At 45.9% G+C, this 14,112-nt stretch overlaps 1 protein-coding gene across 1 annotated transcript in view; it reads right to left on the minus strand.

Annotated features, from left to right (window-relative positions):
- Positions 1 to 14,112, minus strand: part of vegfc (vascular endothelial growth factor c) — a 53,961-nt gene that overhangs the window by 22,999 nt on the left and 16,850 nt on the right. The window contains exons 2-3 of the mRNA XM_062994755.1: positions 5,576 to 5,783; positions 4,408 to 4,598 (exon numbers count right to left, since the gene is read on the minus strand). Of these exons, the coding sequence (XP_062850825.1) occupies positions 4,408 to 4,598; positions 5,576 to 5,783 (399 nt within the window). The remainder of the gene's footprint in view (positions 1 to 4,407; positions 4,599 to 5,575; positions 5,784 to 14,112) is intronic.

Below are 14,112 nucleotides of genomic sequence, written 5' to 3' on the forward strand. Positions count from 1 at the left end.
AGAGAATGTTAGCAACACATTTCTGAACAGGTAACCAGTCAGGTCGTACTGGAGTCACGGGGGTACTGGAGAACCTCAATTGGGTCCTCTCCTTTGCATGGAGAGGAGCCAGTTGAGGTCTTTTAAGGATGCCTCATGGACGCCTCCCATTGGAGGTATACCAGGCATGGCAGATGTGGAGGAGGCCCCAGGAGAGAACCCCACCGGAAGAGCTGGTAGAAGTTGCGACAGGGCTGCTTTGCTTGCCCTGTCGCTTGATGTTGATGATTATGATGATAATGTAGTACTAGTACCAAAGTACAGCCACATTCGACTAAAGCACCAGGTCAAAAACACAGCTCTGCTATCGGTCGGCTGGGCACCCCCAGCAGGCACAACTGGCAGGTCCTGCAGCAGAAGGACAATACTAGACCAAGGAATCAAGGGACTGGGGACTAGGGACTGCAAATTGAGGTCTGAGGTCTACGGACTGAGAACTATGGACTGTGGCATGTAGACCGAGGACTAAGGACTGGGAACTGAGGACTGTGGACTGCAGACTGTGTATTGGGGACTAGGGACTGAAGACTGAGGACTAAGGATTTAGGGAATGAGAACTAGGAACTAAGAACTGTGGACTGAAGACTGTGTATTGGGGACTAGGGACTGGAAACTGAGGACTTGGGACTGGGGACTGATGACTATGGACTAAGAACTTAGGGAATTTGAACTAGGGACTGAGGACTGTGGACTGCAGACTGGGGACTGGGGACTGAGGACTGCAGACTGGTGACTGTGTACTAAGGACTTAGGGAATGAGAACTAGGAACTAAGGACAGTGGACTGAAGACTGTGTATTGGGGACTGAGAACAGAACTGGGGACTGTGGACTAATAACTGGGGACTAAAGATTGTGTAATGGGGACTGAGAACTGGGGACTGAGAACTAATTACTGAGGACTGTGGACTAATGACTGGGGACTGAGGACAGGGAACTAATTACTGAGGAATGGGGACTGATGACAGGACTAAAAACTGAGGACTGGAGACTGTGGACTGCAGACTCTGGATTGGAGACTAGAGACTGAGGACTGTGGATTGGTTACTGGGGACTAAAAACTAGGAACTGAGGACTGTGAAATAAAAACTGGTGACTGAGGACTAGGGATTGCGGAGTGTGGACTGAGTACTAGGAACTGAGGACTGTGAATTGCAGACTGGGGACTAGGGACTGGGGACTAAAAACTAGGAACTGAGGACTGTGGACTGAGGACTGGAAACTAGGGACTGAGGACTGATTTTGGGGTCAGGTGACATAGTGTGAAGAGCATTATGGGTATTGTAGTTGTTACATTAAGCCTCAATTCTGCCCCTCAGTGGCCTGTAGTAGTAGTTTAGAACGTCTGTTTTAGGATACCACGTTCTCCTGCACCCCTCGGGGTTGGGGGGCAGGGTGGAAGCCACGGAACTGGACACTAATTGCGCACATAAAAGCTGAGACACCAGCCAAGCCGGGAGTTCCATCAATTGGACTGAAGTGCTCTCCGAAGAGCCATTACCTCCCACGGTTAATCAGGAACAATGGAAGAGTAAACAGACGAGGAGTCGAGAACAGATCATGTTTCTACTGCACCGTATTCCCCTGGAACCACTTTCACCAGACCTTGACCGCCTCCCTCTGTGAAGAAGCCCTCGACCAGACTCCAAAATAAAAGCACTTCGGCGGAGTATTTACGGTCTGCTGCGCCGGGGTCAAGAGTAATCCAAGAACCGCTCAAACCAGCGGGTCTTACCGCGCCCCACCGCCGTGCCCTCCCGCCGCAGGAGGAGCGCGGTCAGGGAGTTAAGCTCACACAGGTGTCTGGCAAGTGTCTGGGAGGAAAAAAACACACCAAAAGCACAGATGATCGTCTGTTACACGCACCCGCTGACACAAAGCAGACCCGGCTTATCCAGATTCAGAGAGGAAGGAAATTAAAAAAGGGGGTTTAACCGGGACAGGAGGGGAGGTTCATAAAATAAAAAACCCTCCGTGTGCCAACGTGGAACGGACAGCAGCACGAGAACATCTTTAAATCTCATCAACAGATTTAGGGAGAAGAATCAGGACCTCCAAGGGTCAATATTGCTAAAAACAAATCATTAAAATAAAAGGTGAAATGAGTCTTCCCTTACAATTCAGATCTGTTCACCTCAGTCCACATTTTTTAGTCTCCAATCCCAAATCTGCAGTCCCCAGTCCTTAGTACTCAATCAACAGTCTCAAGATCTCAGTCCCGAGTTCTCAGTCCCTAGTCCTCAGTCCACAGTCTGTAGATCTCAGTCCCCAGTCCTCAGTTTCTAGTCCTCAGTCTCCAGTCCTCAGTCCCTAGTCTCCAATCCTGAGTCTGCAGTTCCTAGTCCTTAGTCCTCAATCCACAGTCTCTAGACTTCAGTCCCTAGTCCTCAGTCCACAGTCCTCAGTTTCTAGTCCTCAGTCTCCAGTCCTCAGTCCACAGTCCTCAGTCCCTAGTCTCCAATCCTGAGTCTGCAGTTCCCAGTCTTTTGTCCTCAATTAACAGTCTCTAGACCTTAATCCCTAGTCCTCAGTCCACAGTCCTCTGTTTCTAGTCCTCAGTTTCTAGTCCTCAGTCCCTAGTCTCCAATCCTGAGTCTGCAGTCCCCAGTCCTTTGTCCTCAATCCACAGTGTCTAGATCTCAGTCCCCAGTTCTAATAATCAAATGAGATGGGACGGACAATCTGTAAGCAATAAGCATATGGACGATCTCTTGTGATGTCGTAAATATATTTTAAAGTACAGAAAGCCCACGTTGGGTCTGAGAATAGACAAGAATTTTATTTGCCCACCTCAAAAGTGCAAAGGTCAAAGGACGGTGACTACGAAAAATTCTGATTCAGGTGAGGAAGCTTCTACCATCCGTTTACCAGAAGCGAACCCACTAACATCGACCAAAATCCAAAAAATACCAAAATATTTACCTTCACCATGAATCCATCAAATTTCCCATGAGCAAGAAGACAAAACGTTTAATCATCCTCACTGAGAATAATTTCATGAACTGTGTCGAGAGGGTCTCAGAGCCAAAGAGAACAAAAGGTCGAGAGCCGCTGCTCTAGTAGAGGATTTTGGCTCAGGAAAACAGAGCACATGGCTGAACCAGCTCTATCGCTCGCCCGGTGTGTGTGTGTGTGTGTGTGTGTGTGTGTGGGGGCATCATGTTTTACATCACAGAATGGAACCCGCGTCGCCCCCCGGGTCAGCCCACCCAAAGACGTGCGCAATTAAGGCAAGCTTACCCCTGAATAACTCCGAGCTGTGACCCCCGAAATTACCCCCGACTAATCCGTACCCACTAAATCAAAGCTTTAGACGAGGTCAAGCGCTTCCACAGTCCATCACGCTGAGCCTCGTCGTCCTGCACTGCACTTCGTCCCTACTGAGCAGAGGAAAGCGAAACAGCAGCAGCGCTGCCACGAACAGGACAACTGTTGTTAACTGATTTTCCAGGAGTGAATTTGAGGACTGTATGTTTACGTTTATGCCATTTATCATACGCTTACGTTCATTTACATTTTCAGCATTTAGCAGATACTTTCTCTTTATGTTCTCCAAGCAATTGAGGGCTAAGGGCCTTGCTCAAGGGCCCAACAGTGGCAACCTGGCAGTGGTGGGGCTTGAAACACGACTTTGCGATTACTAATCCAGTACCTTAACCACTAGGCTACAAGTGCCCTTGTATTCAAAGCGACTTCACAATCCAAGCAATTGAGGGTTAAGGGCCTTGCTCAGGGACCCAACTGGCAGTGGTGGGGCTTGAACCTGCAACCTTCTAATTACTAATTCAGTACCATCCATAAAGTATCATTATTAAAGTACTATAATTATAATCAAGTGGTTTTTTTTCTTCATAGGGTGGCACAGTGGGTAGCATGGTCGCCTCACAGCCAGAAGGTCCTGGGTTCTACTCCCAGGTGGACCCTATTTCAGCCTGGCTGTGCCCTGGAGCCTATCCTAGCTTTTCAATGGGCGCAAGGCACACAGTAACACCCTGAACGGGATGCCAGTCCATTGCAGGGCAGACACACACACACCCACACATATACACACCCATTCACTTATAGGACAATTCAGTGTCTCCAATGAACCTGACTGCATGTTCTTGGACTGTGGGAGGAAACCCACAAGGACAAGGGGAGAACATGCAAACTCCACACAGAAAGGACCCAGAGCGCTCCACTTGGGAATCGAACCCAGGACTTTCATGCTGTGAGGCGACAGTGCTACCCATCGTGCCACCCAACCAGATGTTTTATTAACTGAAATTGTATAATCCGATCAGAATTACTTTGATGTTGAGAGTCACTTTGATGTTGAGTGTTTGATGTGTAAAGTACAGCAGGAGGAGATCAAGCCGAATTCGACTGACCGTTTTGCTGATGAAGCTGGTGCTGATGTTCATGCACTGGTACTCCTCGCTGTTACAGCAGCCTCCACATCTGTACACGGAGACGCACGGCGGCTTGTAGAAGGTGTTGGTGGCCGCCCCGAATTCTTTGCCCACGTCTAGACACACCTCGCGGGGCGTGCACAGCGTCTTCCTCCATTCTGCTTCGATACCTGCGGCACAGGAGCGGGAAGAGTCTTACGTTAGCAAAACCGCACCGCCGTGTGTAATCATGCTAACCCACGACCTCTGGGATCCGGGGTTCGAATCTCTGTGCTATCAGCTGGCCGGGCGTCTACACAGACACGACTGGCTATGGTCCCAAGCCTGGACAGAAATAGGTGGGTTGCGCCAGGAACCCAATAGCCACACCCATTGCTAACAGGAGTTTATTAGTTTATTGGTTTTTCCCCTTTTTTACCCAATCCAGTCGTAGCCAACTCCCAATCAAGGGCTTTTCTTTCGCCCGGCGATCGCTTCTTTTCACCTGCCAGGGGCGGGGTCTCACAGAACGCAGTATTGCATGTGGAGAGCCACGCACTGCCATCCGTGGTAGTTGTATCCTAGCAGTTAAGGTACTGAACTAGTAATTGAAAGGTTGCTGGTGCAAGCCCCACCACTGCCAGGTTGCCACTGTTGGGCCCTTGAGCAAGGCCCTTAATCCTTAATTGGTGAGAAAGTATATTTACATTTACATTTTTGTCATTTAGCAGATGCTTTTATCCAAAGCGACTTACAGTTGTGACAGTATACAATCTAAGCAATTGAGGGTTAAGGGCCTTGCTCAAGGGCCCAACAGTGGCAACCTGACAGTGGTGGGGCTTGAACCAGCAGCCTTCTGATTACAGATCCAGTACCTTAATCACTAGTCTACAACTGGCCACATGCTATATTGTCTATATAGTCTATATTGTCACACGCTTTGGATAAAAGCGTCAGATAAGTGCCGAAAATGTAAATGTGATCTGCCATCCTGTTTCAGCCGTCATCCCTCCCCCTACAGACCCACAGCCAATACTGTGTGTGTCTGTGTAGACAGCCGGCCGGCTGATAGCACAGCCAAGATCTCAGCACTAGTGGAAAAACCATTTTCCGAAGCGCCTCTTCACCCACCTGAAAGCCCAAAAGTCTGGCACACAGCGGTACTCACTTTTAAAAATATCGAAGTTGAAGTAGGCAGCGGCGAAGGTGAGCTCCTCCGTCCTCACGTCCGCGTCTCTGGGAGCGAACCGAGGATTCACGCCTCTCTTTGAGCGGCATTTCAGGACGTTCCAGTAACTGGGGTACAGCAGCCTCATGAGTTCGTCCACACTGCCCGCTGACCGCAACTGCTCCTCCAGAACTGGCTCGGACAGCTCCTGACGTACAAACATAAACACAAGAGAGTGAACCGGAACGTCAAGCCACACAAACACACTCCTTTTGACTAAATGGGCACAAATTCCCATACATAAACATACTAAGTCTTGTGGGTGCTTCTCAGAGCAGTAGCTAATACGATCGCATAGATCAGGGGGTGTCCAAACTTTTCTTGTTGGGAGACAGATGGGAGTAAAAAATACACAAACACGGGGCCACAGATTCCTTTTTATTTGAGTGACTGATGACCTATCGTCCACAGTGTCGTGTAAACTCAGATTTTGCAGATTTCACTCACCAGTATTCAACTTAAACATACCCATTTCCCTCTTAACTCAGTCAAAAAATATTCATTTTCCCAGCGCACCTGAAATCTTACATTTTCGGCATTTAGCGGACGCTTTTATCCAAAGCGACTTACAGAACTGTGACAGTATACAGTCTAAGCCTGGCAGTGGTGGGGCTTGAACCAGCGACCATTTGATTACTAGTCCAGTACCTTAACCACTAGTCTACAACTTACATTTCATTACATTTTCGGCATTTAGCGGACGCTTTTATCCAAAGCAACTTACAGAACTATTACAGTGTATAGTTGAGGGTTAAGGGCCTTGTTCAAGGGCCCAACAGTGGCAGCCTGGCAGTGGTGGGGCTTGAACCAGTGACCTTTTGATTATTAGTCCAGTACCTTAACCACTAGGCTACAATTACACAGTACTGTGACAGTGTATAGTCTAAGCAATTGAGGGTTAAGCCTGGCAGTGGTGGGGCTTGAACCAGCGACCTTTTGATTGCTAGTCCAGTACCTTAACCACTAGGCTACAACTGCCGTTTGTATCTTCTGCGTTTGTCGTGTAGTTTATACAAAAACTGTGGAACGTTAATGTTTTGAGTCGGGGGAAAGACGGCGGGGAGCGTTTTAGATTTGTTTTATGCGATAGCAACAGCCACACACGAGTTCACACGTTTTAAAAAAAATCTGCTTAATAGTAAGACAACTTTAATTTGATTTCTAAAATACCTCTTGAGCCGTTTCAGAAATGGCCCACAGGCCGTAGTTGGAAATCCTGAAACAAGCTTATGGTCATATAGTGCTCGTGACTCATGCTTGAAAGACCACCGAACACCCCCCCCCCCACACACACACACCTTCACATGGATGAACCACAACATACTACATTAGTGTTATAATAGTTTATATAAATAAACAGTCATCAGTTTACTGTAATCAGCATTTTTTAAATAATCGCTGTTATTAATCTCATTTTCTTTTCATTCAGCCAGAAACAACAAAGAAACAAACTCCAATCTTACAGTCGTCACTCTGTTCTTTTTAGATTTGCTTTGTTTATGCACATGCTTCCATAAGATGGGCCTCAAAGCAAGAAGGGCCTGGGTTCGATTCCCCTGGCGGCCTTTCTGTGTTTCAGCTACAATAAATGCTAACAGGTGTAATAAATCAATTATAAATCAGTTAGAGGAAGGGAATCGCATGCTTTTAACTTGGCAGCAACAGTTTAGGGAATAACTGTGCCCCATTGAGTGGTGCTGAGGTCAGCGTTCTGTGCAGGACACTGGAGATTCTTGAAAACAAGATTTTCTTCATCGCTATGTACAGCTCGATCAGGCGCAGTCATGCTGGAACTGGAAAGGACCTTCCCTAATCTGTTACTGCAAAGTTGGAGGCTTATCCTTCTTTATAGAACTGATTTTTACAGCTGGTAGTCCTGTGTGGAGTTTGCATGTTCTCCCCGTGTCTCTGTGGGTTTCCTCCGGGAGCTCCGGTTTCAGGCAGTCAGGTTAATTTAAGCTATTAGATGTGTGTGTGTGTGTGTGTGTGTTTGTGTGTAATTTCCATCTAATTCTAGGGCCAGACGTAGGACGGCACGGTGGCTCGGTGGGTAGCACTGTCACCTCACAGCAAGAAGGTCCTGGGTTCGATCCCCATGTGATGCGGTCCGGGTCATTTCTGTGTGGAGATTGCTTGTTCTCCACGTGTCTGTGTGGGTTTCCTCCGGGAGCTCCGGTTTTAGGATGTCTGGTTAATTGGAGCTATTAGAAGAGGCTCGGTGGGTAGCACTGTTGCCTAACAACAAGAAGGTCCTGGGTTCTGGGTTCGATTCCCAGGTAAAGCAGTCCTTTTTGTGTGGAGTTTGCATGTTCTCCTTGTGTCCAAATGGGTTTCCTCCGGCAGCTCCGGTTTCAGGATGTCAGGTTTATTAGAGCTACTAGAAGTGTGTTTATCAACACAGGATTAATCAAAGACAGCACCGAAAAAAAACCCATACAAGCCCCGCTGGCCGAAAACCAACAACCATCCCGTTCCAAAATAAAGTTCAGGATATTTATAACCAACAAATCAGCACCAGGTCTGGATAGATCATTACCGTCGGCATCTCCTCCAGTCCGGCCGGTTCTCCGAACGCCCCAGAGATCTTGCTGCGTCCGAATCAGAAGGGTGTGATTCAGAAACCCTCTGCTGGCCTACACATCAGTCCATAATGTAGTGAAGTGTCATCGCTCTCAGATCCGAGCCGCAGTGTTTACCGCAGAGACCGAAATGAGCCAATCCGGTCCCCCGGGTTTGTGGGGGGCGAGGGGGAGGATTTTTTTTTTTTGGTAAGGTGTGAAAACGTGAGCAGGCAGCTGGCGGCCAGGCACGGAAAACGGTCCGTCTGTCTGGGACATTCCAGAAAGCACCGTGACGGATCAACAGCAGAGATAAAAGGAGCCCAAACCAAACACCGACACGGTTAACGGGTGAGAGAACGTGAGAAGCGAAACACACCGCATGAGCAAAAGTATTGGGACGCCCCTTCCTTCTTATTTTTTTAGCCGGGAACCGAATGTAGCCATGAACTGAATTTTGGGGGGACCAAATCTACTGTCAAGGTGTGTGTGTGTGTGTGTGTGTTTACATGTACGCGTTTAATTTACATCTGCATCGTTTAGTAGACGCTCTTATCCAAACAACTATTTCTATACACAGTTGGAGCAATTAAGAGTTAGGGGCCTTGCTCAGGGGCCCAACAATAAGGGGTGGTGAGGCTTGAACCGGTAACCTTCTGACTACATTTAGTCAGGGCAGTTGCAGCTTTGGGGTTAAGTTATTGGACTAGTAATCAAAAGGTCGCTGGTTCAAGCCCCATTATTGCCAGGTTGTCACTGTTGGGCCCTTAAGAGTTAGGGGCCTTGCTCAGGGGCCCAACAATAAGGGGTGGTGAGGCTTAAACCAGTAACCTTCTGATTACTAGTCCAGAACCTTTTCCCGATGAGCTACCACTGACTACATTTCAGCTACCAAGTGCTACCAGGTTTAATAATGCTTCTAACTTTACAACAACAGTTTAGGGAAGGTCCTTTCCTGTTCCAGAATGGCTGTGCCCCTATTAAGTGGGGCTAGAACAGGGAAAGGTCCTTCCTTAAACTTTTGATGCAATATTAGAAACATGTTTTCGCCTTTTTTACACCTGTGAGCAGCTGTTGTGGCTGAAACACCAAAATTCAATCATTAAAAGGGGAGTCCCAATACTTCTTTGAGTATGTCTGGTCCATCAGGGTCCAGTTTCACTGCTCTCCAAGGATTGATTTCTAGAGGAAGAATCACATCCACGCAGGAAGTGACCGGTCGCTCTCACGTTCGGTCGAATGAGCTCAGGGAACTGAAACATTCTCGACGTGTCCATTGTATTTCTGCTCTTCCACATCTTATTGTTCGAACTGATGCTGAAGATAACATGCCAGCCATGTTTCCTATGAGAAACAATAGTGACCGTGTGAAATGTGTGTGTGTGTGTGTGCCAGCCACACAACACCATCACACGTTACAGTGACTCCAAACTCAAAATACACCGTTCCTGAAGCGTCTCGGCACAATGCGCTATTTTTACCCCTCCTTTATAAACAGAAATAGAGCCGGAATTGGGAGGCGGACCGGGAGGCATGGAGTCTGAACCACAGACGGCACCCGTCGCTACTTTATAAGCACCGAGAGGGAACATAGGTGTCTCGAGGACCAGAAGACGATCCGTCGTCTGTATCGTGTTGCCAGCGCGTGCCAGCCTGGATGAAAGAACGTGTTTATTTATATACAGTGTTATTTATATTTAGTGTAATTTATATATAATTAGTTTTTTATATTGTTATTAATATTTAGTGTTATTTATATATATTGTTTTTTATATAGTGTTATTTATATATAGTGTTATTTATTTAGTGTTATTTATATATAGTGTTATTTATATACAGTGTTATTTATATATAGTGTTATTTATTTACAGTGTTACTTATATATAGTGTTATTTATATATAGTGTTATTTATTTACAGTGTTATTTATATATAGTGTTATTTATATATAGTGTTATTTATTTACAGTGTTATTTATATATAGTGTTATTTATTTACAGTGTTATTTATATATAGTGTTATTTATATACAGTGTTATTTATTTACAGTGTTATTTATATATAGTGTTATTTATATACAGTGTTATTTATATATAGTGTTATTTATATATAGTGTTATTTATTTACAGTGTTATTTATATATAGTGTTATTTATATATAGTGTTATTTATTTACAGTGTTATTTATATGTAATAATTATTATTACATTATTACATTAATTATTAGCTCCACTTACCATATAGAAGCACTTTGTAGTTCTACAATTACTGACTGTAGTCCATCTGTTTCTCTACATGCTTTTTTAACCTTCTTTAATGGTCAGGACCCCCACAGGACCACCACAGAGCAGGTATTATTTAGGTGGTGGATCATTCTCAGCACTGCAGTGACACTGACATGGTGGTGGTGTGTTAGTGTGTGTTGTGCTGGTATGAGTGGATCAGACACAGCAGCGCTGCTGGAGTTTTTAAATACCATGTCCACTCACTGTCCACTCTTTTAGACACTCCTACCTAGCTGGTCCATCTTGTAGATGTAAAGTCAGAGACGATCGCTCATCTATTGCTGCTGTTTGAGTCGCTCATCTTCTAGACCTTCATCAGTGGTCACAGGACGCTGCCCACGGGGTGCTGTTGGCTGGATATTTTTGGTTGGTGGACTATTCTCAGTCCAGCAGTGACAGTGAGGTGTTTAAAAACTCCAGCAGCGCTGCTGTGTCTGATCCACTCATACCAGCACAACACACACTAACACACCACCACCATGTCAGTGTCACTGCAGTGCTGAGAATGATCCACCACCTAAATAATACCTGCTCTGTGGTGGTTCTGGGAGAGTCCTGACTACAGTCAGTAATTGTAGAACTACAAAGTGCTTCTATATGGTAAGTGGAGCTGATAAAATGGACATGATTATGGCTGATCGGTGTATTAACCTCTTCTCAATGCACGTATTCAGTCTGAAACCCTAAACTGACTGTTCGGTGAAATATTAATAATAATAAATAAAAAAAGCTTCACATTTGTGTTTGATTTGTGCAGCTCGGTCCGTCCAAAACTGCAACTAGACTTTTCCATCGGCCGAAAAAAGCACTCACCACGCAGCCACGGGCCTGAACGTGTGACTCATCCCGCCAACCAAAATATTTGAAAACACTCGTACACTGGCCATAAATCGGGCGGTGATATCACCAACCCTGAAAATCCGCTCGCTTCTAATAGAGAGCGCTCGGGCGTGCTGGAGGAAACGCAGGGGACACGGCGGGAATAAATCACAGCTCCGCCATCGAGAGGAAACGGACGCAGACGGAAAAGCAAACAGAAAGAAAACAAGGTCACCTTATTGCTTCCTCTGTCGGACAGAGACGGAACCCGTCTGTGACAACGCAACCGATTTAGCAGAATCTATCGCTATCTAGGGCTTCGCAGACGGAGCCGGTCTCTAACCAGGCTAATGCGGTTCATACGATGTCAATATACGCTCGTATTAATAATAATAAATGTACATTAAAAGCCTGCGGAGAGAGAATCAGACAGCACATGTCAGACTTTTATAAATCTATCAAAGCTAACGGAAACGGCGGTTATAAAACCAGCACAGATCTCTTTAACAGACGAGATGATGATCCGACTCTGATTCAGCAGCAGCAAAACGGGAAAACAGATGACGCCGAGTGGAACGGATAGACAGAGACGCTCCTGGTGTCCAAACATCCAAGGTCTAGATGTTTCAGACCTAGTTTTGTGACAGTACTGTGGCGAGGAATGACAATTTACCGCAAACGGCAGAAAGATGGACAGAGACGACAAGTATCTCACACCAAGGTCAGACTATATGACTTTCCAAGTGGTCAGGTCGCTGTACAGTTCACACTACAAGACTGGATCTCTTGTAATCGGGAGTCTTTCAAGTCGGTGTGTATTTCACACTACACGACTGATGGGTGATAGGGGGTTTCACACTACACCACGTAAACCTGTTTTGTCATGAGAACACACGTGAGAAGTGACGAGGGGTTTAATGATAACACGTCTAAAAATGCACGTCAACAAGTAGCGAGCGATCAAAGTTTGTGCGCTGATGTGCAGCGTTAAAGCAAAGAGAAAAAATAAATGAATCTGGGTGGATTTGGCAACGTGACCAGCAGCGATTGTTCTATAGTGAGTTGGAGGTTAATAAATATTTTTTGCAATGCAGCGTGGGTGTTTTGTAGAGAACTATAAGGTCAGAAATACTGTAAAACGCCGAGTTGCTCCCGAGCCGGCAAATCCAGCGCCGACCAGTCGCCGAGCGAAAATCAGGGCACAAATCGTGTAGTGTGAACCAGGCATTAGCTGCACTCGATTACAGCGAGAGCTGTTACACAGTCCGCTTAGCGATTAATAAAGCAAAGCAATGAGCTAGAGCGGAGAGAATACAAGGAATCAAATCCACTCAAACCGACTCCCACTGTCGGTGACAAGGAGTCCAAGACGACCGTCTGGAACTAGAGAGTGAGAGCGCTCGGTGGGACCGTGGATGGTGCATCAGCTACTCAGTCCACCAACACACTGCATCCCGATCATATATGCTCAAATGGCAGCGGTAGATCAGCAGTTAAGGTGCTTACCTAAATTAATACTTAAATTAAACATACCCACTTCCCTCTGAACTCAAAAAAAAGTTCTAGTCTCTAACTGTTTGCCTACGTGTTCCTAATAAAGAGGCCATGAGGTTTAACCAGGATTTAAAAATCCCAACAACACTGCTGCACCAGCTACCCTCGTACCAGACCAACACACACAACCATGTCATTACCATGAATGGTCCATCTTTCAAATAACATCCAGGGGTCCTCTGGGTGTCTCTTTAAATCGATAACTAGGGTGCAATAAGTGGACCAAGTGTACAGAGTAAGATAACATTCAGGGTCACAGTCAGTTATTGTATACTGTATGTTATCTGTATGTTAGGTGTATGATCAACGAATGTATCTGAAAATTGATCATCACAATACAGAAGCTGCTTCCAAAATAAGAGGAAAGAAAGAAAACCCCACCCCACCCCACCCCATCTCCAGAAAAGGGCAATCGCGCCGCCTCTGGGGCAGCTCGCTTATGACACCAGCCGAGTTCCTTAGAAAACATAAAGAATACCGGCATCTGCGCCAGCAGAAAACCAGAAAGGATCAAACCCGGCAGGTTTACCAACACAGGAGCCGGCAAATCTGAGAGGAAGAAACCGTGATACATAGAAACACCTCCACCTGGAGCGAATTAGCACTCAGTGAGGAGCGGTGACTGTCGGTTCAGGAGAACCAGAATGTCAGTCATCTGCACCTCCATGCCCCCTCTGTCGGCTATATCTGGCAAGGCAGAAGGACACGATTCTGTAACCGTGCCCACCCGCCGATCTCCACAGCAGGGTGTGTCTGTTACACTGACTATAAAAAGAAAATAAAGAAATGATGTTGCGTACTGAGTTTGTGTAGGTGTTGCATGCACTCAACTTACAGCGTGTGTTACATGACAGACCACGAAACCAAAACTACCCACGACCAGGTAAACCGCTCGAGCACAAACCACAGCGTTCTGATCCCCCGCGGAGATAAACGAGAAACGAAGCCCGAGGTGTTTCTGGAACAGAACAGAGATTTTATCAACAGATCAGCACGCGCTGACGTCAAATTTTCCACTGAATTTAAAAAAAATACCGAGATTATGACCGAGATCATCAAAATATGATGAGACTTTCAGAGCCGCTTACGTTTTAATGCTCCATTAATTCTTTATGTTGTTTTATTAATGAAGAATTACAAACGTTTTGACCCCAAATGTCGTGTTTTTGCAAAGTTCTGGTCTTTTAACACAGTTAGTGTTTAATCACTGAATTCATCATTAAATAAAAGTAAAAAATCAGGTGGCCTGAACACACTTAATATT

This window comes from Trichomycterus rosablanca, chromosome 5 (assembly GCF_030014385.1).
Source record: "Trichomycterus rosablanca isolate fTriRos1 chromosome 5, fTriRos1.hap1, whole genome shotgun sequence".
In the NCBI taxonomy this organism is placed as follows: domain Eukaryota; kingdom Metazoa; phylum Chordata; class Actinopteri; order Siluriformes; family Trichomycteridae; genus Trichomycterus; species Trichomycterus rosablanca.